At 40.3% G+C, this 27,453-nt stretch overlaps 1 protein-coding gene across 1 annotated transcript in view; it reads left to right on the forward strand.

Annotated features, from left to right (window-relative positions):
• The window catches only part of galnt1 (UDP-N-acetyl-alpha-D-galactosamine:polypeptide N-acetylgalactosaminyltransferase 1), a 38,318-nt gene extending 11,592 nt beyond the window's left edge, over positions 1-26,726 (forward strand). Inside the window, exons 2-14 of the mRNA XM_044034169.1 lie at positions 5,333-5,446; positions 12,662-12,801; positions 12,908-13,076; positions 16,239-16,405; positions 17,453-17,580; positions 18,166-18,245; positions 18,864-19,034; positions 20,602-20,719; positions 21,627-21,807; positions 23,118-23,257; positions 23,422-23,520; positions 23,685-23,819; positions 24,516-26,726. Coding sequence (XP_043890104.1) covers positions 12,663-12,801; positions 12,908-13,076; positions 16,239-16,405; positions 17,453-17,580; positions 18,166-18,245; positions 18,864-19,034; positions 20,602-20,719; positions 21,627-21,807; positions 23,118-23,257; positions 23,422-23,520; positions 23,685-23,819; positions 24,516-24,662 — 1,674 coding nt within the window. The 5' untranslated portion in view covers positions 5,333-5,446; position 12,662 and the 3' untranslated portion in view covers positions 24,663-26,726. The remainder of the gene's footprint in view (positions 1-5,332; positions 5,447-12,661; positions 12,802-12,907; positions 13,077-16,238; positions 16,406-17,452; positions 17,581-18,165; positions 18,246-18,863; positions 19,035-20,601; positions 20,720-21,626; positions 21,808-23,117; positions 23,258-23,421; positions 23,521-23,684; positions 23,820-24,515) is intronic.
• Positions 26,727-27,453: the final 727 nt, after the last annotated feature.

Consider the following 27,453-nt stretch of genomic DNA (forward strand, 5'->3'; position numbering starts at 1 on the left):
CTTTGCTCCTTCATTCTTCCACTTCCCACCCTGCATCCCTTGGTGAGCACATACAATATATCTAGAAAGTGACAGGCTCCCAGACCACATTCTTATTATGGAAAGCAAAACAGGCTGTTATTGGAGCCGTTTCATCCAGGATAAATGTGACAAAGTTGCGTGTCAAACATTTTGGACCAGCTGCTTCTTACCTATTTTCTCCTTGCTATTCCTGGTATTCCTGTTTTTCCTCTCCTGGCTTCCTCTGGAAAGCTGTCACAAATGGTGAACTATGCCTGCAGTTGCCTGTGATACTGTTGTCATCTTTTGTTGCCTTTCCTCTAGTCTCTTTATAGCAAGGGTGTTGGTGCTAGTGCATGCATGGTGTGCAGCAGACCCCTCAGGGCCTTCCTGTCCCACACCACTGGAGACATTAGGTGTAGCAGGAGGTTGAAAAGTGTACTGGACAGAAGTGGATGAGGAGGTGCGGTTGGTACAGGATTGGCACAGCATTGTTTGTTGTTGTTAAGACTGGAAGTGTCATCTCTGGACTCCCTCTGATGTAACATGCACTACAAACAGAAATCTTGGAAAGAAACCTACATGTCCATAGCAAGCTATCACATGGGCTTTCCTAAAAGACATGTTTTTTTTAAGGAAAAGACACCTCTCTTTGTGTCTTATCCTATTTTGTCTCTCAAGTGTCTCGCTCTCTCTGGCTATCTTCAGAGAGAGAGTGGAACATTAAGGTTTAATGCTTGGCCGTGGCTGGTTGGTCACAGAGTGTTCCCCCTGAGTTTAGGAAGCTTTAAAGTACGGATTTGACTGCCTGTTAGTTTTAGCTCACCCCACATTGCGTTCTAAATTGTCCAGAACAAAGGTTGTTTGAGAGCCCCTCAACCTTATTTGGCTCCAGTCCTATTATGAAGAGTTATGTGGGTGCAGACATGCATTTATGAGTTAAGTGATTTCTACTTGCTTAAAGAGGACATGTGCTTGCTTGCTGAGATTTTGTTAATAGTCCCTCCATGAGCTCATCTTCACCTCTGCATTTGTGTGTCTGGCTCAGTGTCTGGTAGTTTGGATTCATAACAGGAATTATGGTGATAAAATCCGAATAGAAATAGGCCTCTGTGGGAGAAGAAAGAGTTAGACTGTGGATTAATCACAGGGAGTGTTCATTAGGGTCACAGATACAAGCCAGAGAGGGTGGAATGATGAGGACCCAGCCTTTTGGCTGCTGTGCTGCATTCCCTGCATTGATTCACAGCTGGAATGAAGAGAAATAGGGAGTAATGACGAGGACTGAAACTCTTTTTCTTCAGAAAATTTGCCCTAGAAAGTATTGTCTAGGGCTACTGCTGCAATATTGACCATGCAGAAGCTGTACCGAGTTTCTCTGATGTGACATTTTATGCTCACTGCTTATTTTCCCTGATTGCAGTGTAATTGACCATTAATGCATATACAGTCAGCCCTAGTATCTACTAATACAGAATACATCCATATCTCTATAATGCAGTCTTACTGCAGAGAACTGTGTCTTGACTGTGAATGTAGATGTTCACACCATACCATTGTTTGTGCATTAATAATATGCTACTAGACAATTGTATACTAGATTTTACACTTGGACATCATCAAAACTTAAGTTATACCATGTCCTGAGTTACAATGTGGTCAGACTACACCTTTTAAGCACGATTCCAGCTCTTAAGTGGTCAGCCCCCGATTGACTCGATTGTTTCATACCCTGTACTAGTGTGTCATACTGACTGGAAATTAAATACAGATCTCAGATGCCTCACGACCTCCCACTTTTTTCTGCCTGCTACGTGTTCTGTCACGTCAGTGACATTGACCAATTCGAGCACAGAGCCTTCTGCACATGCCAAAACAAAACGGTCTGTGATGGTCTGTCAACTGAGACATCACATCTTGATGTAGTGGTTGCCTGAGGTGTGTGCATATCTTTGTGTTGAAATTCAGTGTTTTTAAAATCAGGTCTGCCTTAAATCAGCATTAGCATTACAGTAGGGTTTTGTGTCTTTAACTGTATGAGATCAGCAGTTAATGCCCAGTTGTGGGAAAAGCTGAGGTAGCTGTATATGTTGGAAATCCTCCCAACTTTGCTGCACCACTGGACAAGAGCCCATTCAAACATAGATAGATAGATAGATACTTTATTCATCTCACAGAGAAATTCACATTCAAATTAACATGCATGCATTGAGTCTCTTTCGCAATCAATATTTCAAGTTTAAATTGGCTTGACAGTATGACAGTAATCAAGAACATTAATTTCAAACATGAAATATTTTGTTTCATGCTGTACAATGTCTCTCCAGAAAGGGATCGTAGGGATGCCGGGCCTTTTGTGCTCTTTGTGGTCATCCTTGGTCTTTTTCTTCTCATCATACAAACTCATGCATGCATGGACATGAGCATGAAATGAACAAAATGAGAGGTTTGTTCTGCAGACACTGACACTCAGAGACTGGTTGCTATTTGCACTGCTATGTGGTTCTGTTGGTTTATTTTGTGATTGTCAGGGGAATCTGATGAGTATTTATAGATGCTCTTGCTTGTCCTGCCTCCAATTTGCAGATGGATTGCATTCCACTCAAACATTGTGAAAAATACGTGTGTGAAAAATAAAGTGATGGAAAGAGAGCCATAGTTTGAGGCATCATGTATATGCAAGACAGATGGAGAGAGAGAAAAGCAGTGCGTAGATGAGGAATGATGACTCACTCAGGAAGAGACACACGGACACCTTTGGTGGCCAGGACCCTTCATATACCAAAGCATACCTGCACTGCGGTGCAGCCTCCTCACACTCACTAATAATAAAGAGTGTGTAGGCTGGCAGGAAGAGATTTATGGTATGGCTCCTCTTGTAATACATATTTTTAATGCACACATATTTACACACTGGCTGGAAATATGAAGTCCCAACAGACCAGAATTAAGACTTGGCTTTAAAGTAGGCCAAGGACCAGATTGAAGGACACACATACTGAGACATATTCATGTTCATCTTCATTCTCTGCAGATTAAAAAAAAAGCAGATTAATCCAGTGAAATGAGCAGTTATGGGAATCTATCAGTTGTTCATCCCTGTTAACCTACTTCTTCATCCCCCCTTTCTTATATTGCTCCAAGGCCGGCAAGTGCCTTAGGCTATGTTTAACCTCTGGGTGGGTGTGGAGGGATGGAGAATGATGGATTTACAATACAATACCCAATACAGAGATATGCCAACTATTTTGTAGTTGATGGACAGCTTTCGAATATCCGCTCTTTAGATACTTTATGTGTAATGCTACTTTTCCACTCATACCAGGAAGTGTTTGTGCAGTTGGACATGTGCCTGGTGACATTGTGACTCTGATTGTGTGATAATGTGAGAGATGAGTGTTATTATTGTGCGTGCACAGCCAGGAAGTGCGTTTCGAGGACGTTGAGTGACAGCATCTCTCTCGCCTTCCTGTGGTTGCTTTGAGGTTTTTGCTTCCCTAAGGTGCAATCGGAGTTGTCTCTTTTCCAGACTGCCTGGAAAAAACCACAGTCCCCAACTGGAATGTATGAGTGAAATTAAGTGTATTTAAAATATCTCTTTATACGACACAAGATTGCACTATTTCACTACAGATTTTATTTGATGATTATACTAATTATGAAATATAAGAATTTTGATTGCTGATGACCTTAACAATTAATGTTCTTTTTTGCATCAAGAAACATAAAAAGCCATAATAGACTCACTGTTACTCTCTCTCGACAGACGAGAAGTTCAACAGTAAATCCATCCATCTTGAGCACCAAGCATCATTGATTCCAGCACAAGAGTTCACCTCAGCTTGCTGGGTTTTTGTTCAGTCAGTGCGGAACACAGTCCACTCCACACTACTCTGTTATTGTTTGAAAACATGCACAGTCTGTAACACATACACCTGCTGTCTATGCTACCCTGGCATTTTTGAGCCCCCCATAAGGGGAAGCTTAGAATAGTTACTGGCTCTTAGCACGGACGTGTATATGTCCACTGTACCTAAATGATTACTAGGTATGAATTTTCAGATGCGTAGGTATGGACGGAGCTGTAAAGTGTTGTGTAAATATTGGTGAGAAGTATTTTAGTCAGAAATAGTCTAAGTATTTACTCAGGAGGAACATAGGCTTTAATGCTATGATTCAAAATTTGACAATAAGGCCTTAGTGTGGTACATTACAATCAAATTAAGGACACTACTATGTACACAGTAACTCATGACACCATGTAGACAATCAAAATAGGAATGAAAAAATTAAATGACATAAAACCAATGATCCTAGACTAAACTAGTCTATAAATGGCAGACCCATATGCACTAAAATAAAGAAAAAAGATTTAGAATTGAATCAAATCGTGACCTTAGATCAGGGGTCTCAAAGTGGCGGCCCGGGGGGCCACATGTGGCCCTCCAATCAATTTCATGTGACCCATGTGAGTCATTTCTATATGTTTTTATTTTTAAATGAATAGATTCATTTTACATCATAAATATGTTTCATGAGGCAATAGAGTACAAAAAATGAATTAATACGGCATATTGATGATATGAGTTTATAACGTCCAACGCAACTGTTGCTTTTCCCAAAAAAGTAGGGCTTTTTTTTTACTTGACTGGCCTTGACTGACCAGACAAGACCGTCAGTGGCCCACAGGTCATTAGTTTGAGACCCCTGCCTTAGATCAAATTCCAAATAGAATCAAGGATTTGGAGAATCGTGAAACCGTTTGCATACAGCTGCTTCTGCAGTGATGTGATAAGACGTTGCCTCACCCTTGATGTCTCAGGGTGCATAACATATTATGATTTAACAACGTAACATGGTACAGCACCATATTCATTAAACATTAAACATACATCAATAACATCATTTGAATGCAGATGGTTTTTAATCTGAAAATGATGTTTTCAAACGAAAACATAGTAGCATGGATGTAGCCTTAGTTTTAATCTGACTTAACTCTTGTCTTGGCTCTTTCTCCCCTCTTTCTGTGTTGATCGCTCTCCTTGCTGAGAGTTTATGGAAGTCTGCTGCAGTTAATCCAGTCATTGTCCTTCCTTTTTATGAGGATGATATATCCGTCGTAAGTAATTGTATGTAATATATAGGCCTCGTTAATAAAGGCATTAAATACAGAAAATGTAGCAAAAGTTGAGGGAGCAACTGATGGCCACCTCTGTGCAGTTACAGTTATTCTAGATCACACAAAAGTTCTACTTCTTAATGCAACTGCTTTGTTTACCTTTTTTTTTTTACATCTGGAACTCAAAGCTCTGTTTTTTCTTGTTTGGTAAAGGAGCATGTTTGAGTGACGAGCGAAGGAAGAAGTGGCATCTCTGTGGCTCCGCCCCCCTCTGCTGGTGGAGCATACTACATATCCGACCAGAGACCCCTATAGTCACATTGAGAGGTATGTTTGCAGAAATGATGGTGCTATATGAAATGAAATGAAAAATATGTTAGTTCAAACATCCTTTTTATTATTCTGGCTGTATCATTGCACCAACAAGAATTATTAATAACTTCTAATAACTTAGGGCAAATTCTGAACTCTGTATGTGGTGCGTGTTCTATCAAGTTGGGGGATCACTTCTCCTAGTGGAGTCCTAAGTGATGTTCAGACTCATTAGAGCAGAGCCTGGTAAATGATTAATGGTGTCTAGTTTTACTTAGTCTTATTTTAGTTCTAATTACATCTATTTTAAATCTGTTAAGTTACAGATGTCCTTTTTTCCTATTCCACGTAAACTATTATTTAGGTGATATGTGGCCTCAGCATAGTGATTGTACAGGAGCTGTATTTCCAAGATGATGATAGTGAGATGTGAAGTGCAAACCAAATCCATCAGTGGTCAATTTTGTCTTGGTCGTTGGCACATTGAGAACTGCTGATGACCAGCTGCTTGAACATTTGGCTGCTCTTTTCTTATTTAGCTACTCGGTTGGTTGAGAATTATACTGTCTGTGTCCATTTTTGATAAGATGTCAAGCTCATGGGGACAGTGGAGATGTCGATATAGCTTTGGCTTCCATGTCTCTCTGTCTGTCTTCTTTAAATTTCTTTTGTACTCTTTAACTGTCAAGGGAACACCATCTGTGACAGTGATGTGTATTGACTTTTGCCTAAAATGCCCAAGTGATTGGAGATTGAAGCATTTAATTCCACTTTGTACCACTGCCAAGATTTACATTGGTAATCAATGCCATAGGCAGTTCTGTTTTACTCTTTGTATATTTTAAACTTTGTTTTCTGTTTTTCCATCTGTTGCTCTATTTGTGTCTCTCACTCTGACAATTAAATGGTATTAGATTCTGTTGAAAGAGAACACAAGTGTATTTGAGTCTGATGGTATCATCATTATGGAAAGTAGGCTCAAAAATGTATTTTATGCAAATCAGTCAATATTCAGTTTTAGAAGCATTTTGAGGAAAATGCTGCCCATAAAACTTCAAGACTTAAAATGCATTGGAAAAAAAATAAAGTCATTTGACTAAGTGATCAGCCCAGGATGTGTCTATAAAACTCATCTGCAATTGTGAGAAATGTATTATTCATGATCTTCACGTGCAGCACGGAGCAGTTTTCCCACTCTAAACTCCTATAGCAGGGTTTTAGATGTTTAAGTGCCTTTGCTGATTAATTGTAATCATGAAATACTTCTTGTCAGTTCCACACAGAGTCTGTGTGACCTGGTCTTACTTCATTATATGGAACATATTTGTGATTAGTGTAGTAACATTGGGCAGCAATGTACTTGGATGCAGGATGTACTTGTCTTGTTTAAAAGCAGTTTCACTGAAAGTGCACAGCAGCACTCTTCTCTGTTATGCAGATTTTAAAATGTGCTTATGGTTTGTGCTGCTCTCTTCTTCTTCTTTGGTGTTTTTCTGTAGTTGCAATCCTGTTGTATTCACAATGACTCAGCTTAAAGGAAAGATAAAAGGTACTGATATTTCATTTTGACTTGGACAGTGGTTTCCTTAGTTTTTAGGGGCACCCCTACTCTGTCCTAATCTTTTGGAAAAATGTGTTAATATGTTAATAAGATGTACACTTAGTAAATTGTATATATCTTGTAATCCTAGAAAAGGATAATCCAAAATGTATTACCATTACAGACATAAAAACATTTTTCAGGGTCTCCCCCATACAAACTTGGTAAACTAAAATTATAAGCCTCACCACGTTGTAAGGCTGCACAATTTATGGTTTTTAATCACGATCACAATTTTGGCATCCCATGATTAAATCTGCTCGAGCTTATAGAAATGCGTGCTGTACTGTAACAATAACCAGTCTATTGGAAACTAACCGTAAAAATAAGGTAAATCATTGTCATGTTGCTCTGTGTTGCAATCTGTTGTTAAGGCCCCTAAATCTGCACTGACCTCCAATAACATTATCATACATGGAAGGCAACACCTTTGTAGTAAGATTAAATGCTTAAAAAATCAAGGGTTTTCCACCCGCCGAATAAGGTCACATGTCTGATGCTATAACACCCGATGGTTCAACTCCCGGCTCTGCTAGTCCCCATGCTAATGGGGACTAGCAGGGGCAAGACACTTAACCCCAGGTTGCTCCTGATGGCTGTGAATGGGTATGGGTAAGTGCTAAAGAAACTTGGAGGATGGAAGAGTTGCTTGTGTTAACGGAGTTGTTTTAACTCTTGTGGAACACAAACTATTTCCACAATGGGGATTTCAGAGAAACAGGAGGTGGTTCAAGTTCGAGTGTCAAAAATGTTATTTATGTATTTATGTATTTATTTATTTATTTATTTATTTATTTATATGTTTATTTCGGTCATGACATTTAGATCACTCACACATCAGTTTAGTTCACACAATACACATAATCGTAAGGGAAAGTGGGAGAAGCAAAAGCTTATCTAGTCCCGCCCCCATTATCATCATACATTACATAATTATACTTTTCTTATGACATTCGACAAATGTTTCAGCATCAGGTAGCATTAAGAGATGTAGTCTAACTCTAGACAGTCAAATCAGACTCCATGTGTGTCTGTTATTGTGTTGACAAGAAAACCACGGTGTGTAAGCGCATGTTATGCATGTTACTATTAGTTGGCAGCAGCTTCGGGTTAGCGTAAGGGGGTAACGTGTAGTTGTGGAACAATGGCTACAACCACAACACTATTTTTTCCCCATCTGGCACGTTACTGGGTGCGTGGTTAAATCCTCGACCGCAACTTTGCTTTTGAAGGTGAAGATTGTGACTTTGTTTTGATCAATATTTGATTTACAATCGAGATCGTGACACCCCTAGTAAATATAATGCCTTTATTTACTCACTGCTTTCGTCATGTTAACTGAGGCACCATCCACACAGAAAAGGAACAAAACGTTCATCTTTTTCTTTGTCATTTTGAGAAACTGTTTCGTAAACATGGGGTTTGTTTCAGGAAATTTATTCATCCACATGAGACCCCAAAACAACTCAAAACACTATGGAACATATGTCAGGCCTGTACGTGGCACTGTAGCTCTGCTACAGGAATACTACAAAACCATGAGATAATGTTGAGCATGAACATTCAGCATGTGCACTGTTTTACAAACTTTTTTTTTAGCTTTATTCGAATAAGTATACATTCCGTACATTCCCAGAAACAGGTACAGAATGAACACAGCCAGGGGGACTAAGAAAAGAAAAGAAATGGTATCATAAAACAAACAGACCAAACAATCTCTAAAGACAAGAAGAGGACAACAACGACAACAAAGATAAGCAACAGCCAAGGTTGTGACCTGGAAATGAAAGGACCCCAGTCATGTGTAGCTTAGCTACTCCATATAGAGCAATGGAGACAGTACTTCAGGCCATCTTGTTCTGATTCACTTTACTAATATTAGCCTGAGTCTTGTCCTGCTCTAGTTGAAGGAGCGATATTATGACTGTTAAGGAAATCAGTGTTATCTTGGAAATGGTTTATCTGAGAAAGCACATGTGACCCAAGGACACTTCACACATTTGAATATCTCTGTTTTTTCATGTTGATGATATTGATATATGAGTCAAACTGCAACATATATTTTTACATGTTTGTTTATTGTGGAGAAAGTGGTGGAAAGACATCCTATTGTACACACATGGAGCAATCATACTAGCAGCTTTAACTTTGTGTGGATCTAAGACACACAAAGGCATTGTTCTTCTGGCAGTCACTCTTTAATTGTATTTTATAGCTTTAAACATTAATCCCCAAAAGGGAGGCTCCATGCTCTTAGTCATAAATTGTAAAGCAAGTGAATCTCTGGATCCTCTTGCGCTTGCTGAGTTTTCCCAGTGGTTTTGAGAAACACTGGTTGTGCAATCTCTAAAGGGGGATTAAGCCTGTGAAGGAGGAGGAGAGAAGGAGCCATGAAGAGAGACACAGAAAAGGATGTGAAGGGGGAAATTGTGTTCTTGGAGGGAAGTAGTGATGGCAACCACTCTTGAAAGGGGACAACATCACTAAGAGACGAACCGGGGAGTTGGAGTGGGGGTGGGGTGGCTCCGAGAGACGGAGCAAGATGCCCAGGATGGAGCTATAAAAGAAAGATGGAGGGAACGTGATATGTTAATGGATTAGGTCGAGAGTGAGGAGATGTGGGGATGAAGAATTGTGCATCTGTTTAATGTCATAGGGTGCCAGGCTGTTTAAAAGAGACTTCAAAGAGACTATCAGCCAACATAAACTAAACTGACACACATGCATCACACAGAGGCAGAGCCCGGGGCGGCAGTGAACACAGAGGAGAGCTGAGGTGTCCTCTGTCAGGCCTGATTAGAAATACTCTGTGTGGAGAAGTATGGGTCAGAGACAGCACTTGAAAAGTGTGTGTTCAGTCAATGTACATCCATAGATTTTCTACTTCTGCTCGGAGCACTGCTGTCAAATTCTTCCACATTTGTAGTATTCAGATAGCGTTTGGAAGAAAAACGGCTGACATTGCTCTGACAGCACTTTGACACAACTTTGTGAGCAAGTCTGTGCGGGTGTGTCTCTAAAAGAGTGCCTCCATGCCAGTGCCTGTCGCTGTCTGAGTGCACTGTTATAGATTTGGCATATGTGCTTGTTTCTAACTTCACACTGGGAAAAGTAAAAAGATAGACATATCCCAGCTCCTGCTTTGTTATCATGTCATGTTACTGAATGGAGGTCAAGCAAGGCTTGTATAATCCTGCAGTAGTCAGAGAAACGGACAGGAAAGAGACTAGAGAGCAAGAACTGAATATCAAGCTTCCCACTGTTGCTGGAATCTCAAGAATTTTGTGAAGAATGAACCAAACAGTGAGATGAGCAATTCATTGAAGATATCCAGGAGGATCTGGGAGTCTTTCTGACGATTATCTTAGAGCAATATATATTTAAGTATGTGTTTATTTGGTTTTAGTGGTTTTGATCTGTTGATGGTTGAATGTTTTATCTTTGAATCATAAGTTTTTTTGGGATGTGGTGTGAACCAAGAGAAAAAATAGGAGAACCACTTGTGCTCTTCTGTGGCTTTCAGAGACATATAGAGGTTATAAATCATAGAAACAAGACACATAAAAGAGCAAGGATGAAAACTGAGCAGATAGAGTAACATACAGTTCAGCATGGTAATTCTTATCACATTCAGCCCTCACCCATATCTTCCTCCTTTATATACAGTAGTAGAAGTAACACCTGCGTGTGTGTGAGCCATAGCCAGCTAATGGTGTGAACATGCTGTGCTGATAACACTCATGACAACACTACAGAAGGTGGCAGCCCATTTTCACCTCCCTACAACACACACAAACAATACTAAGAGAGGAACAGAGTCAAGAAATGTTTGTCTATTAACGCAAGGATCGTCAGTCTATCAATTCATCACATAACTGTCCAGTGGGTAGCTTGACAGGTTTACTTGACATGTGACTTACTGAGGGCACCAGTGTGTGCAGTGCTGACTCAAATGTTGTTCGGATTCAAAATGCAAGGGATATAAGTAGCAATAAGTATTGCTAAAAGAGAAATTCCACTATCTATAGTCCTCACAGTACCATAATAAACACTAACAATCACTTTGTGCTGACTGAATGAATTGATTTGGCCGTGTACTTGTCACTAATAGACCATACCAGAGCATAATTACGATGTTAACTGATTTCTTTTAGTTTTGAACGTGTTTAACGAGTGTGAGAGATCACAGTTTTGCATTTAAATGTCACCAGTTTCTCTTTGTCAGCCTGGGGGAGAAACTCTTGCAAGGTTACAAAACTCATAAACAGTGTGACAGGCTTGACAGGAGATATGAAAGTATCCAGTTGGGAGTTTTTTTTAATGAAACTGAAGCAGTTAAGCATGACCTTTTTACATAATAGTATCCACTGTTATTGGTTATTTCCAGCAGCTTTTCACCTCTCATCACAGTTAGTTACCACAAGCTAATGGTATTCAATGTTATGTGTATCTATCTTTTTGACATGTCTGAGAGAGATTGTGTAACTGCATAAATGTATACTGATAGAATGGATTTTTCATGCCTTGCTGCAGAATAGTACACCGTTTTATTTTAGTACAACTCTGCACTGCTGCAATGTCAGGACGTTGAGACTTCATGAATCTGTCGGCACAAAAGTCTAAGAAAAGAAAATTTTTGAGAGAGCAGAGATCATTACTTTTCTGCTGTATATGGCACATTACGCTACCAGAATCCCATCAGGTGGACTTTACAAAATGCTGCTCTGCACTTTTCTGTCCTCTGAGGCTGCAAAGCTAACCTGAGCTAAGCTAACTGAGCTATGTATGACGTCCTTTTTTTACACCTTGGGGGCATGAAAGAAATCACCATGGTCAAATGAATTTTCTTCCTTCTGCTGCTGCAACCTGAGGGATCATTGAGGCAAAGATTCAGCTAAAGAGAGGAGAAATGGTGCTCGAGGAGAGAAGGGAAGGGGAGCAGAGGAATGTTAATGTGGCTGTGTCTGTCTCTTGCTGCCTGCCAACGAAATGCAATTACTATCACAGCTCCTCTCTCTCTGTGTGACCATGTCTGTGTCTGTGTGTGTGTACCTGTGGGGGTGAGTGTGTGACTGCATTTAAGCACACAGGAATTTGGTATGCCCAATGTAAAAAGAGTAGATTGGTTTGTCCATGACACGGCATCTGGGAAAACCGATACAGTAGATGTCTGTCTCCTCTGTTTAACTTTGCTTGAGAACTGGAAAGCAGCGAAAGCATCGCTTAGAAACATCAATGCTAAAACACAATTTTTCAGCGTGCTTATATTGGTGCCAGATACTAATCTAACAGATTCACTTTTACATATGTTCTCGTTGATGTAATCTTTTTCTATTTTGAGGCTCTCTTGCAGTGTGGAGGTGACCGTTTGGAGAGGTGCTGATAAACAGCCGACAGATAAGAGCCGGGAGTCAGATCGGCAGGCAGGCAGAAGGGCAAATAGAGGTGTTGCGAAGATACTCGGACACAGAGCTTAGAGGAGTGGAGGTTGAGGGGAGTGGGGAAATAAAGGAAGAGATGCATGAGAAGAAATGGAGAGTGATCTCTGAGCTTTGATTCTGTGTGCCGCTCAGGGCTCACCATCACGCTGCTTTAATATTTTCGTCTTTAATACTTTCTTTTCATTTTAGGATGCGGAGGTTTGCCTACTGCAAGGTGGTTTTAGCCACCTCTCTGGTGTGGGTGATGCTGGACATGTTCATTCTGCTCTACTTCAGTGAGTGCAACAAGTGTGAAGACAAGAGGGAGAGAGGACTGCCCGGCAGAGAGAGTGAGTCAATGACAAGCACACATATATGTGGTTTCAAAAAGGCACTGTCTAATCATCCAACTTCCTTTTGTATTGAATTAATATGTGTGCGTTTGTATATTTTTAGATGCTCTCACCAGGCCGCGGGACGGGCCGGGTGAAGGGGGGAAGCCTGTGGTGATCCCTAAGGAGAACCAGGAGAAGATGAAGGAGATGTTTAAGATTAACCAGTTCAACCTCATGGCCTCAGAGATGATTGCCCTCAATCGCTCACTGCCTGATGTCCGCCTGGAAGGGTAGGTAGCATCCTGCAGCCTCACTGCAGCTAATCATCTGTCTTTTTATTTAGATTAGCTCATGAAGTTCTCCTTAAAATGTCATTGGTTTTCATTTCTGAGAGAGCATTTACATATCTTATAACAGGATTCTGTTATAGCAGACATTAAACTTCACATCGACCCCTCTGCTCTCGACTAAGGTTAAATTTGAATTATTCAAGTACAGGTCTAAGTGCTATGTAAATGATGTCTAAGTATATAAAAAGAAATATATTCAATAAACTTTAAGACAAAGTTGTTTCCCTCTGCCATAGATTTTTCAACAATGCCGCCTGTCTGCCTGTCTCATCGAATCAAAATAACATCCCATTAGTTCACCCTGAAGATTGATCCGTCTTTGCCCTGTTTCCATAGTAAATTCATAACATGAAGAGAAGAAACTAAGTAATGACATGACTTTGCAGTAAACAAAATTAAGAGTAGACATATATCTACAAGTGTTGGTGTCAGTACCAGTGACTCTTCAGACAAGGAGTTTGACAGAGCAGCAGACAGACATGCATCTGGCCAAAGCGTGGACGTCATGTCACGGTTCATTCAAGCAGGTGAAAGCCAGCTGAGCCTTCCATCCACTCTTTGCTCCTTTTTTCACTGTGGTAGCAGAACATGCACAGATCAGTAATAAAGGTTTTTTTTTTTTTTTTCTGAGAGCCAGACGGGTAGAAAGACTGACTGACAAACAGACACAAGACTGACAGGCAAGGTCACTTGCACACTAGACAGGCAGGAAAGAAGGAGGACATCGATCCGTGAAATGGGTTTTAGTCTTTGAGTGAGAGTTGATTACTAGGTGTGTTTTCACTCTGCCTGCTCTCCGTCTATCTGCTTTTCCAATTAGGAGATAAGACGGAGTCGGTATTGAGCAAGGGAATGTCTGTGTGTGCAGGTACGCATGCGTGTGTGCGTGTGTCCTCAGTCCTGTGAATGAATTCATCATGGCTAAGCTGGTCGTCATCACCTGAAACTTCTGATGGTTTGTTTTCAGTGTTGTCATCAGTACAGTACTGGGTGCAAAAATAAATTGGCAGTGACTGCTCTTTCTGACATCACTGTCAAGTCTGTGCGTGTGTGTGTGTGTGGTTGGGTGGGTCTGCGGTATATGAAAACACTTTCCGTGACCACACCTTCCAGACAACTTAACATTTTCTCCCTTTTTTGGATCCCGACTGTGACACATAAATGTATACGTCTGTGTTTGTGTAATGTTGTAAGAGTGACGTTGTTTTAATCAAAACCACACCACCCAACCACCCATCGTAACTATCCCCACAATTCTCTTGGTGCATTAACAGCATGTAGCTCATTACTCTGCTATTCTGTTGCCAAATCCTGCTCCACCACTCCAAGTGGATTCACAGGACTCACAACAAGTCCTCAGTTTTTAAAATCTGCATCATGTGATACCCTGATTTGTGTGTACATGTGCGTGAGTCAACATGCTGGCTGGTGTGGAAACACAGAAGTCTTGTTTTCCCTTCAGCTGCACAGCAAAGTTCATGGCCTGAGACTGGAATGATTTGTTTGCATTTGAAGGGGAGAGAAATAATTAACTGACGTACAGAAGAGTGTATAGACTCCAAGGGTATCTCTGTTTTTACTGTGATTCATCTTATGTGCTCATCCTCTTCACTTCCTTGCTGAGTGTATGGGCATGCACAGAATCACTGTGTGTTATTGAACGTGGTCTAGAAGCAGCTGCAGGATGGAGTTAATTCTTCATCTCCTCTCCTCTGTCACCGTCAGCCATGCAGGGAGGGTGTTGAGGATGGAGGAAGAGAGATCATATTCCATTCAGCTATTGTGTGAGTTGAATCTGTCACAGGGAGGAAGTCGCAGGCCGTTTCAGTTTTGTCATCAGCAGATAACAGTTTGAGCTTCTCACTGTGGGTCTTTTAAGGAGACACCGAGTGCGAGGCAGTCAAATGTCTGACAGCTTGCATGCAGGTATCAGCATGGCAGGCTGTCTTTTCCTGAGCTAAATGTTTTCTGCCATTTTAATGTGTGAGTGGCATCTGTAGTGCATACCAATCAATCTGTAATATCTCTGGTTTTGTTTTTGGTTAAAAAAAAGCGTTTGAAGCTGTTTCCCACTAAAACAAATTGTTTTATTTGTTTGGTGAGAAGATGATGAAAGACTCACATGTCCTCTGAATAAGTGTCAAAAATGGAATGTTATTTGTTGCTTGTATGTAGTCTTTTTGAAGTAGAGGTAATGGGGCTCATTATAAATGTACCTTACTCTTGGAAATAACTGGACTGGGACTTGTACAGTATCACCATAAGACAGTGACATAACCTTTTTGGAAAAAAATAAATAAATACTATGACAGCGGAAGCAAGTTTGAACCTTCTGCAGTTGTATCTTAATGAAATTTAAAACATGGGTTCAAGCTTCAATCTTAGAAAAAAATAAAACAAATATTTCATGTAAAGTTGTATATAGGTCTCTGATCCAGTCTTCACTAATATTCTTCTACATCCACTCATGCCTTCTCTTCTCTTTTAGAAGTCCTCCTCTGTTTCTCGTTACCAGAGTTTGAGTTTGCTCTACACTACTACAATGACTCACTCTCTAATTAATATTGCTAATCAACAGTCATCATGCTGACCCAGTGTGTCTGTGTCAGTGTGTTCACTCATCATTCATCCTCACTTGCCTTTGCCTTAGGTTGATAAAATTATGACTTCTCACATAGCCACAATAATGATTTCATTAACGCAGTGATTTTGTTACTGACTAATGTGGTTTAGTTGATGTTTGAGTCCCACTTGTCGACTCTCTTGTGTAGACTCACTTCAGCAGCAGCACTGCCTGTAGCAATCTTTTACAATCTGACAGAATCTGGATTGTGATGTCTCTCTACTGGAGGGTTTTTCTCTTTTCTCCCTCTGTCTCTGTCTGTTCAGTTTAAGCCTACAACTTCACATATTGCACATGTGGTTAATACATTTTCTTTTGTCATTCTTTGTGACATTTTTTTTTCTTTTGACATTGACATCATTTCAATATTGGAATATTCAGTTTCATTTGCAGGCTTTGTTTTACTATCTATTAAAGATTGTCATGGTTTTCCTCATTAAATTTTTTTTTTTTTTCTTATTGATTTGTATTCCCTGTAGGTGCAAGAACAAGTTATACCCCGATAATCTTCCACGTACCAGTGTCGTGATTGTATTTCATAATGAGGCATGGAGCACTCTGCTGCGAACTGTCCACTCTGTCATCGACCGCTCTCCACACACGCTGTTGGAGGAGATTGTCCTGGTGGACGATGCCAGTGAGAGAGGTATGAAAACACACTGCAGATAATTCCGTCAGTGTCTCTGCTGGAGGCTTAGCCTATTTTTTGAGAACTATGTTATGATTTTGTGCGCATGCACCAGTATATGTGCCGTTTGTGCCACTCTATCCTGTGCAATGCTGTTAATCCCTGTTTGGGCGAGGTTAGGTCTTTAATTTGTCAGTCGCAGGGATTACACTCTGTTATTACCTTCAACATCTCCCTCCCCCCCAGGTGTGTGTATATATGTGTGTTGTTGAGTATAGAAGGAATGTTACACATCTGCACATAAACAAAAACACAACCACACACTTACCTTTGATCTCTGCTGGTACAAAAAGAATAGGTTGCTGGTGTTGCTTGTAATCCAGCCTCTGCTGTGTTTGTTTTCGTCTGTCCTCTGGCCAGGTAGTTTGTGTAGTCATGGTCATTCAAAAGCGGAATATGAAATATAACCTGAAGCCCTCATTGTTTATTACACTGAGCTGCAAACAGAATAGAAGTGATGAACTTGAGTTATTTGAACTTCACTTTTCCCCTCCTCATAAACAACTTGGCTGCTTAAAGAACTTTTTCATTGGGTATCTTGAGACAGGCCATTGTCTGAGTGACTAAAGCAAATGAATTCCTCCATCATTCCTCTCACATTATTATTTTTGTTTTGTTGTAAGTCTGTGAAAGAAAGACACGTTTCCTGAGTAAAGATGTCATGAGATGTTTTGAACCTTCATGAATTTATATCATATCCTCTGTGAAAGTTTGAAGTACTCATCAACTCATGTGTTGTTTTGTAGATGGACTCAAATACTGGCTTGCACAGCAACATTAGGACCTCAAACTGACCTTGATGCAATTGTCGTATTTACTTCATTAAAAAAAGAACATCTGTTCATTTTTTTAAAAGGTTTTCAGGAAAAATGACAACCATATTTTAGTGAATGGCTGCATTATTTTCCATTCATCTGGTTTAGGTGCTGTGTCTCGGTCTTTTAATGGCTGGAAAAACTCTACTATTGTATTATTTAATTAATATCCAAGCTTTTCTTGTTGCAGATTTCCTGAAGCGGCCACTTGAGCAATACGTCAGAAGGCTTGAAGTCCCTGTCAAAGTAGTGAGGATGGATCAACGGTCTGGACTTATTCGTGCTCGTCTCAAAGGAGCGTCCATCTCCACTGGCCAGGTGTGTGTGCTGCCACAACTCAGTGATCTGAGGCCTCATTTGTAAAGCATGCATACTTACCAAAGAAGGTTTACACCAGTTTGTATGCAGTTTGTATATATTTGATTTGGCTCTGATCGAGGCAAATGGAAGCTTCAGAGGGAGAGAGTTTTCAGACAACAGTCAGATCTACTGGCCAGTGATGAATGGATTGTCAGCTGGTTCCAATGCCTACATAAGTGATGGCTACTCACTCATTTTCTTTCCCTCCACAGTGAGCATAGAAGTGTTATTTGGTATTAGTGAAGATGACACTGTGTAATACCTTTTTTGCAGCTCAATTTCTGATTGTGTGAACTTCCTTTTCTCTCTGCGTTTGCCATCACTCCGTTGCCTGAAACTCAGTCCCTCATCAGGGAAACTGATGAGGGACTGGTGTGTGAGCACGGTTTTATAAATCAGAACATTTATGTACGTAAGCACTTTCTTTATTTTGTACGTACGCCAACGCTTCAGGCGCACCTATGTTTTATAAATGAGGCCCCTGGTCTCCAGATGGTGTGTGCACTGCTGGGTATGTCTAACATTTTACTTCCATGTTTCTAGGTTATAACCTTTCTTGATGCTCATTGCGAATGTACAACAGGCTGGCTCGAGCCTCTGCTCGCCCGCATCAAGCAAGACAAGTAAGACACACACATCCACGAAAACAAACATACTTGGCAAACGTAAAAAAAATTCGATAAAACTTTGTTGAGCCTGCAGGGGGGTTGTCCTTGTGTTTATTTGTTGCTTAATTACTCATTCTTTCTCTAATTTGCTGCACACATGCACGTGTGCACACACACACACACACACACACACACACAGAAAACATAAAGTTAAGAAGTTGTGATGAGTGATGTCTGGGTACGTCAAACGTCGAGGTCACTTGTCGAGGTATCATGTCTACCATAAGGAGCAGGTATTGATTTACATTTTTTGATGCAGTATCAATATTGATATCTAGTCTTTGATACCAATTCATGAGCAATGCCTTATTCAGTGGCAATTGTATTAAAACAGTTACATTACACATTGTGGTAAATGTTTTAGCTTTGTCTGACCTGGTCGCCTTCTTGCAGTCAAACATGAAACAATTTTCTCTGTAAACCATCTGGCTACAGTAATGTCACATTCAAAGTCACTCGTCACTGTTCTTTCCCATTCTGATGTTCAATGAGTAGTTGACCAAGTATGCCCAACTAAGTGTGTGTATGTGAGGGTGTTTAATTGTATGTCCACTGTGCTTCTGTTTACTGTAGGAGAACAGTTGTGTGCCCCATCATCGACGTGATAAGCGATGACACATTTGAGTACATGGCAGGATCGGACATGACGTATGGAGGCTTTAACTGGAAACTCAACTTCCGTTGGTATCCTGTACCGCAGAGAGAGATGGACCGGCGCAAAGGAGACCGCACGCTGCCCGTCAGGTAGGGGATCCAGTGGCATTGACTGTCAAGAGACTCACCAGGGTTTGACTTGCAATATTAACGATAACCAACCACACGTGATCATACATATGCTGTATATATTAAAGCCAAATATTTTTAGCTGAATGGCATTTACAGTTAATGTGCAGAGCACAGTTATATTTCACAATCAAAATTTTTAACAGTTTAGACTCATATATTGTCCCCAGGAGGGTATTACAGTAAATATAGTGATCTTTTCTCTGAAGTTAAATCAATATGCATAAAGTAAGACTGTAATTCTGTTTTATGTGCCGTTTCCCATGACTCAGACCTTGGAAGTATAATCAAGTTGAGTTAATTCCTGCCTGTCTATCATCTCTACTTCCTGCCATGCCATTATGCAAGGTCACACACACATAATATATCTTGTAACGGTCTGTGCCTCTATTTTTGTCAGTTGTTTTCCACTGCTCTGCATAATACAGTTGTCCTTGTATCGAGTAAAAATGAATTTAAGTTGTAGTGTCAGGGCAGGAAATTCAGCACTTTACTCCAAAGACATAATGTACTTAGAACTATGTCCTGTTATATACAGCATCATATCACTTGTGTTGATGTTTATTGTATTGTAGTCAAGCAAATACATGATATGCTTGTGTTTGTAAATGTGCATTTGATACTGCTGTACAAATGGTTAAAGGCAGTGCATGTCAATTTACACACTGAAGCCTCATACAGTGACGCACAGGAGGAAACCGTGACAGCTGAACTGGTTGTTACAGACTTGTCTACCTTGTAATTTGCAGTACTGTGCTCAAGACTGAGGTCATTCGAAAAGACACAGTTTACAGCAGCTATTGGACTGGAAAAGATCGGAGGTCCAAGGAAGACCTGTGAAAAATCCTCTGACCTTGAGGCCCTGCTCAGATTTTGACGCATACTTCTAGAGTGATATCACATGTCTCCATGTGGCCATTTGTGGTCAGATCTACATGCAAATAAACATGTAGAATATTTCCCTTGGCAAAGACTGAATGTGATGTCTTAAGCCCAGGCTGTGTCAACACATGCTTTATATTCTCAGTTACAAAGTACCATCATTTTATTTTTTGTCACTTTCTTTCTTTTTCTATAATAACAACAGTGTTGATGTTAAGTCCAGTGTCATAGTGTGCTTTTAGGCAGTGAACCACATTGAAGCACTAAATTAGTGTTTATATAAATGCCTTTAATTATAATTTGTTTTGCAAATTCAGTTGTTCAATAAAAATTTTGGCAGCAAGGAAAAGAAGCCTGATGTATAAAAAAGGAAACATTCTGTGAGGGAGAGAAATAGAAAGAAAGCCTAGAGGCTGTTTAACACCGACACGGGCCTCACAACATCAGAGAGGTGAGCAGAGTAACACTCACCCAAAAATGAAGATATAGAGCAAATGGCAAAGGACTGAAGGTGAGAGCACCATGGACATAAAACTGATCAGATCTGTGGCTACTGTGTGACATTTTAGAAAGTAGGCCTCAAGTGAATTAAGTGGCACTGATTCAACACAGTCTTTATTTACCCTGTTCTCTGTTCTCTCCTAAGGACTCCCACCATGGCAGGTGGCTTGTTCTCCATAGACAGAGATTATTTCCAGGAGATTGGCACGTATGACGCAGGCATGGACATCTGGGGTGGAGAGAACCTGGAAATCTCTTTCAGAGTGAGTGAACACACCCGCAGCCAGCTGACATGACAGCATTATTCCATTCACTGGCAGACATTCAGGAGTGTCTGCTCGAGTTCAGAAACTCAGATGGATACACATTACACTTGTGAATTGGACTACTCTGAATAAATTGTTGACTCGACTAACACTTTGTGAGACGTCATCCCGACCGTCATTAAGACTGTTACAAAGAGAGGACCAGTCTGCGTCATCCATCTCCCAGCACAGCTCACTGGTCAACCTCTGTTAATTAAAGCCTCTTTCACACTCAAATTAGTGAGTATTCTTGAGATTTTTGAGCTCTCAACTTTTTTTGTTCCAATGTCTGCATCACCCATGCATGAAATGTGAGCATGACTGGAACAACGTGAGTCAACATGAGGCAGAAGAAAATAATATCCCACCACCGGCAATGTTGGCAGAGGCGGCTGGGATTTTTTTTTTCCTCTCCATCGATCATTCCGTTGATCTGTAAACGTATGGAATGAAAATATTGAGTTTGGTTCAAGGCTGTAAAATTTAAGGTTTGCCGCAAACATTTTTTGGCTAATTGCTTTGCAAGACTCATGCGAAAATGATGCAGTAAATTGCATCGCTGGCAGAAATGAAGCAAAGGAAGAAGAAAAGTATGTTCACTTAGGTCTTGTGTCCCCTCCAAAGATGATTTGAGCCGATACCTTTGTACAATGGAGAGTTATTTGACCTGGGAATGAATGCTGGTCAAAAAGTTTGATCCTGGGTAACCAGTCAGTGATACATTAAGGCTATAAATCATGACACACACACACACACACACACACAACATTTATGAAAAACACAATATATGTTTTTTGTTTTGTTTTGTCATTTGTTTTGCACTCTCCCCAGTATTCTGTATGTGTGTGTTTTTGTTTTTTTGCAGATCTGGCAGTGCGGTGGGACTCTAGAAATTGTCACATGTTCACATGTGGGTCACGTGTTCAGAAAGGCGACGCCCTACACATTTCCTGGTGGAACGGGACAGATCATCAACAAAAACAACCGACGCCTGGCAGAAGTATGGATGGATGAATTTAAAAACTTCTTCTATATTATCTCTCCTGGTGAGTTGGACCGTGTGTGTGCGTGTGGGTGTGTGCGTGCGTGCGTGCATGCAGTTGTGCAATTATACGTGTGTGCATGGAGGTAAATCTCTGTGGCAGGTGTGATCTGCCCATTAACTCAGTGACAGTGTGATAATGAAGTTGCAACCCGGCAGTGCAGGACAGGGGGGGGCGGGGAGTAATTTCATGCTATGAAGCAGCTATTAACTTGCACAATCACACACTCTCACTCACACAAACACACGGCAGCAAAAGTAAAGCAAAACCACCTAATTGGAGAATGATTTTAGATGTGGATGTGGTTAGTAACACCCTTACAGTTACATACCCCTGCTGATGTTGACATATTGATATCATTGCCTTCAGGCAAACTGCCTGTACTGACTGACATTTAGTGTGATGGACTGAATTGTTGAATCTGTGTTATGCTTTTATGTGGTTTGGTAATTGCATTATCGTAGCTGTTTTCAGTCAAGCGAGTACTCTGGTTAAAGTCATTGTGTCACTTAGGGGCGATGTGATATGGCCAAAAATTAATCCGTACTGATAAATTTCATGATAAAATCTCAGAGGAATAAAGATAATGTTTTGCTCCTGACTGAATGTGAAGGAAGCTTGTTCATGTTGGTTTTTAAAATTCTTTATGGACAGAAAACAAATATTTCACATGTCTGTGGCAAAACTATTTAATTATGTGTTATGTGTTTTGCACAATGTGTAAATATTCAATACTGTGCAAAAATCTCTGAGCACCACCAGGCATGTGTCTGTGTGGATGTCTGTCAGACTCTGTGATCACTGGCAAATCTGAGATTTTTACACAGTACTGTGTGTTGTTATTGAATTATTATATGGATAGTAATAGAAAACTTAAAACTCACATTGTGTTACATGTTTATCTATGCTCTTAAAAATATTTCTACTGTAGTAACCCTTCACTAACATAATGCTTTTTCAAGCACTCGACCACCTGATTGTGTGTGTGTTTCAAATACACATCAGGTCTACTTTATTAATGATGCCTTTTCAATCATTCTTATATTAAAATGCATTTAAAAACCACTTAACAAACATGTCCTCTATCAACACTTTCATCTTTCAATGCTACAAAAACCTCATTCACTATCTAGCACCTCAATTGGAACTGGTTCTAAATATAATGCTTTCTTCCATGGATCATGCTAGTTTTATAAGCGGCTTTATGCTTTTTGTGCAATCCTGGTAACACTCAGACAGACGGTACCAAAAACATAATCTTCTTGGTGGTGGTAACAAGCCCAGACTGTATATATATGTGTGTGTGTGTCTAGGTGTGACCAAAGTGGACTACGGTGACATCACATCTCGCACTGGTCTGAGACAAAAGCTTCAGTGTAAACCCTTCAGTTGGTACTTGGAGAACGTCTACCCCGACTCCCAGATCCCCAGGCACTATTACTCCCTGGGAGAGGTACACTGTCACATGCTCATACACACATTACACAGTCTGACTCACAACATTCACTTAAAGACAGATAGATACAGAAGCATCTTAAAAAGTAGCTTTAAAAGTTTTATTGTTATGTTCCGTGAACAGTTTTGCTCACAGGGTTTATTTGTGTGCACATGGTTCAGATTCGCAATGTGGAGACGAACCAGTGCCTGGACAACATGGCCCGCAAGGAGAATGAGAAGGTCGGCATTTTCAATTGCCACGGCATGGGAGGCAACCAGGTAACATACTGTAACATATACTGACGGAAAATCTTTATTTTAAAAGTAAACTTTTATTTGCAGTTATTTTGAGACGTAATCGTGAAAGAGAAGTGCTTGTAAAAAGTACAAAGTCCATGCCAGTAAAATTTAAACAGATTTGTTTATGTCCATGTGTTTCGCAGGTTTTCTCTTACACAGCCAATAAGGAGATAAGAACTGACGACTTGTGTCTAGATGTGTCTAAGTTAAATGGCCCTGTCATGATGCTTAAGTGTCACCACCTCAAAGGCAACCAGCTCTGGGACTATGACCCTGTGGTAAGTGGAGGAAATGATGAAAACAAATGTGTTAAGATGTTTACATCATTTATGGACTTACTGGTACAAAAAAATAAACTCTATCCTAACATCATTCTTTTCCATTTGAAAACAGTACAAGAAAAGCAAAGTAAACACAGTCATAAAATAGGTTTAGTTTGGCTTATCTTATGAGCCCGCTTATAAATGCATCCCATAATACAATAATAGTAATTTAATTTTAGTTTTCTGTTATCTTTTTCCAGATATTTTGTAAATAATAAACCCAGATTATTCCCGATGCACTAACAGTATGACAACACATATTTCCGACCAGCTGTCATTTCAGTCAGTGTGATATTTATTATCTTCGTGTTTGGGGGAATATATCCTAGTTGACACATTTCCCAGCCACAGCATGCCTCACACTGACAAAACTAAACTGTGAAGTAGACATGCTGTGTTAACTGCCTTCATTTAGGCGCATGCAGGCGCACACACACACGCACGTACTGTATATATTCATGGACACAGCAGAAAACATTGCACTTCTTTAAAAATTGTTACTTTTTATTATCTTTAGCACTGTTTTGTAACTCTGCTCCTTATTTATTTGTTGTATGCAACTGATTTGAACAAAAAATAAAAGCAAAATCCACTGGGGACATTGAAAACAATCTAATCTAATCCACATTCTGTGTTTCCCCCACTTTGCAGAAGCTGACTTTGGTCCATGTTAACAGTAACCAGTGTTTGGACAAGGCCAGCGAGGAGGACAGTCAGGTGCCCAGCGTCAGAGACTGCACACACACGCGCTCTCAACAGTGGCTGCTCCGCAACGTCACACTACCAGAGGTCTTTTGACCACATTCCACACACCAAACACACACACACAGCAGCCCAGAGTAAGCAATGAGGGGAATGGATGTGTGGATTAAAATTGGGCGCCAGGAAAGGAAAGACTGCCCATAAGGGGGACTCCAGAAGGGAGGAGGATGGATTAGATGGTACTACCTCTGCGTCAAATCAGAGGGAGGAGTGTGTTTGACCCTCCTCAGAACAGCGGAGAGAGAAGAGACTCCTTTTATGTTTGTTTGTTTTGGGGTTTTTTTAAAAGAGATTTTAACCACACTGAGTGACTCACACTTATGTGATCATGAGACTGCCTGGTGGAGTTGAGGTTCTGCACTCTGAGCTTCCTTGAACAAAGCGGTCCACCCCTCAACTCATCACTTTACTGACTGGTTTACTGACTGCCTCTTTTCAGAGAGTGTGCACTTATATGTATGTGTGTGAGTGAGTGAGTGTATCTTGAGATGAATGTATGCTTTGAGAACGGGGCTGAATTCTTTGTTGAATTTTTTTTTTATTTAATTTTGTAATGGATTTTGAAAATGACCTCTGGTGAACTCTTATGAAGAAGAGTGCATGAGAACGTGTGAATGTGTGAGACTGTGGTGTGCACGTGTCAGAGCCCCTCCTGTAGTCTTGCAACAGTGTATGTCTCCCTCTGGTGTTCGTCCTTGGCATTTCATCCTACAGACTGAAGCCTTCTCATTGGAAGAATTTTTCAAGGAACTGAAAATAGGAAAAAAAACAACTTACTAAAAGCGAGACGCCTAAATATGAAAACCCTACGTCTGCTGTCAGCAGAAATCTAGTGATAGAGAAAAATGTTGTTTGTGATATCTTGAGATTTCTATGTCCAGTTTTTACATGGCTTTGTCTGTTTTTACAGTCCTGTGCCACAGAGCAGTAACTCCATCTCTGTCTGTCTTTAAAAATGTTTCACATAGAGCTAACATGCACACGTACAGAGGACTCTGCATATGCATCTGATGTTCACTGCCTAACGTAGTGTTAAACCTAGGGAAGTCCCCTTAAGGAACTGCAGTTTCTCACACATACAAACACAAACAACACACACATCATTTATACATATAGAAAAATAAGGCTCATTAGCCTGATACTTAAATTCATTTTAGCATATCCACTTCTCAACAACCTCTTCAATATACACTCCAAGGGCTTTTTTTCCTCCAATGGAGTGTCAGGGAGGATGTGACGTCAGTTTAGGTGCGAGCGCGTCTTCAGTGCTAATCAGTTCTGCAGCTTTCAGTTTACTCAAACACACAACTCTCAGAATCTACACTGTTGGAAAACCAAGAGTCCATAGCATAGGCTGACAGCAGATCAGCGTTTTCCTGCTTCTGTTGTACAAAAAGTGAGAAAAAAAAGAAAAAAAAAAGAGCTGCTTTTATTTGCTTATCAGAGTCGAGCCTCTGCGCTCCTCTGAGGACATATCTACAGTAGAAAACGATGCCTGGAAAGCATTTAGAACATCAGAGAAGTAACTCAAGTGTGTTTTTAATCAGGGACAGAGTAACAACATGAAGAGTGGATGGAGTTAGAGTGTTTGATTGTGGATTACAAAGAGCACAGCAGCAGCAAACAGCATATCTTAATCCATAACTACATATCTGACTTTACAGAGCTCACCTGCAGTATTTCACTATTTATCTACGTGAGCCGGACGGGCTCATGGTTACATCCATGTGTCCTGTCTTTCTCAATATTTTTTTGTATCACTCCTACTGCAGCAAGTCAGAGTAGGAGGTGTTCTAACCATTTCAGCTTCCTCCAGTGGAGGAAGGGTTTATACATAGGGAACACTATTGGTTCATCTTTGTCGTGGACACGTTAGTGATAAGAGGCTGTTGACTGATTTTATTTTATTAATTTGTCCCATGTCTTAGCAAGTTACTGTGGTGAAGATGTGAACGGATTTTGGTTCTGATACCAAGGGACTGGAGTGTATTGGTTGAAATTATTTTCGGGGCGGGGGGGGGTTTGCAGTTGACTGAAATGTCCAGGCTTCCACACTGAGCTGATCCAAATGTAGAAAATAAAGATGAAAAGTTTACAGAACAAGGACAATGGTGATTTCTGCCCGTGTCTACACACATCTTCATAAAACTCACGTTCACTTTTGTCAGAAACAGTAACAACGTTCCAAGGTCACTGATAATAACTGTAATCCATCCTGTAAGGGTTTTTTTTTTTGTTTTTTTCTATTTGAGTTTCCACTTACAGGTGCTTTGTAATAAAAAATAACACGTTTAGACTTAGATGAGCCTTGAGGTTTAACAAATATGTGCTTTTTCATGATAAGTCCTTTTATTCTTTGTAATTATCTGTTGTTTATATGCTTACTTTCACTGCCCTCGTTGGCCCATTTGTCATTTCAGGTGTCTTTTACCTTGAACCATTTCTGCTGTGAGTGATTGAGTTAAAAGCTCCAGAATAAGTGTGGAGCTTTATATGTTGTTTTTTTTTAACTGCTTTTTCCAAGGTCTTAAAATGAACCATGATGCTATTTTTTTTTTAAAGCCAAAATGCACAAAATACTTAAGAGTTGCCTGAGTAAGATGAGACTACATCACAGTAGAGGAAGCTGTTGAAGAGAAGTGATCTCCAAAAGCTCCAGAACCAAGTGCACCTTCAGTGGAGACTATTCTCTCTATTATTAAATGTGTTTGTTGTTTTAATCTGTGTGGTTTTAGGAAGGATGGCTGTTATTGACAGTCAAAACAAGGGCCTTTCTACAAAGAGTTTGCATGTTCTCCCTGTGTGTGCGTCAGTTTTCCCAGAGTTC

This window comes from Solea senegalensis, linkage group LG9, assembly GCF_019176455.1.
Source record: "Solea senegalensis isolate Sse05_10M linkage group LG9, IFAPA_SoseM_1, whole genome shotgun sequence".
Taxonomy (NCBI): domain Eukaryota; kingdom Metazoa; phylum Chordata; class Actinopteri; order Pleuronectiformes; family Soleidae; genus Solea; species Solea senegalensis.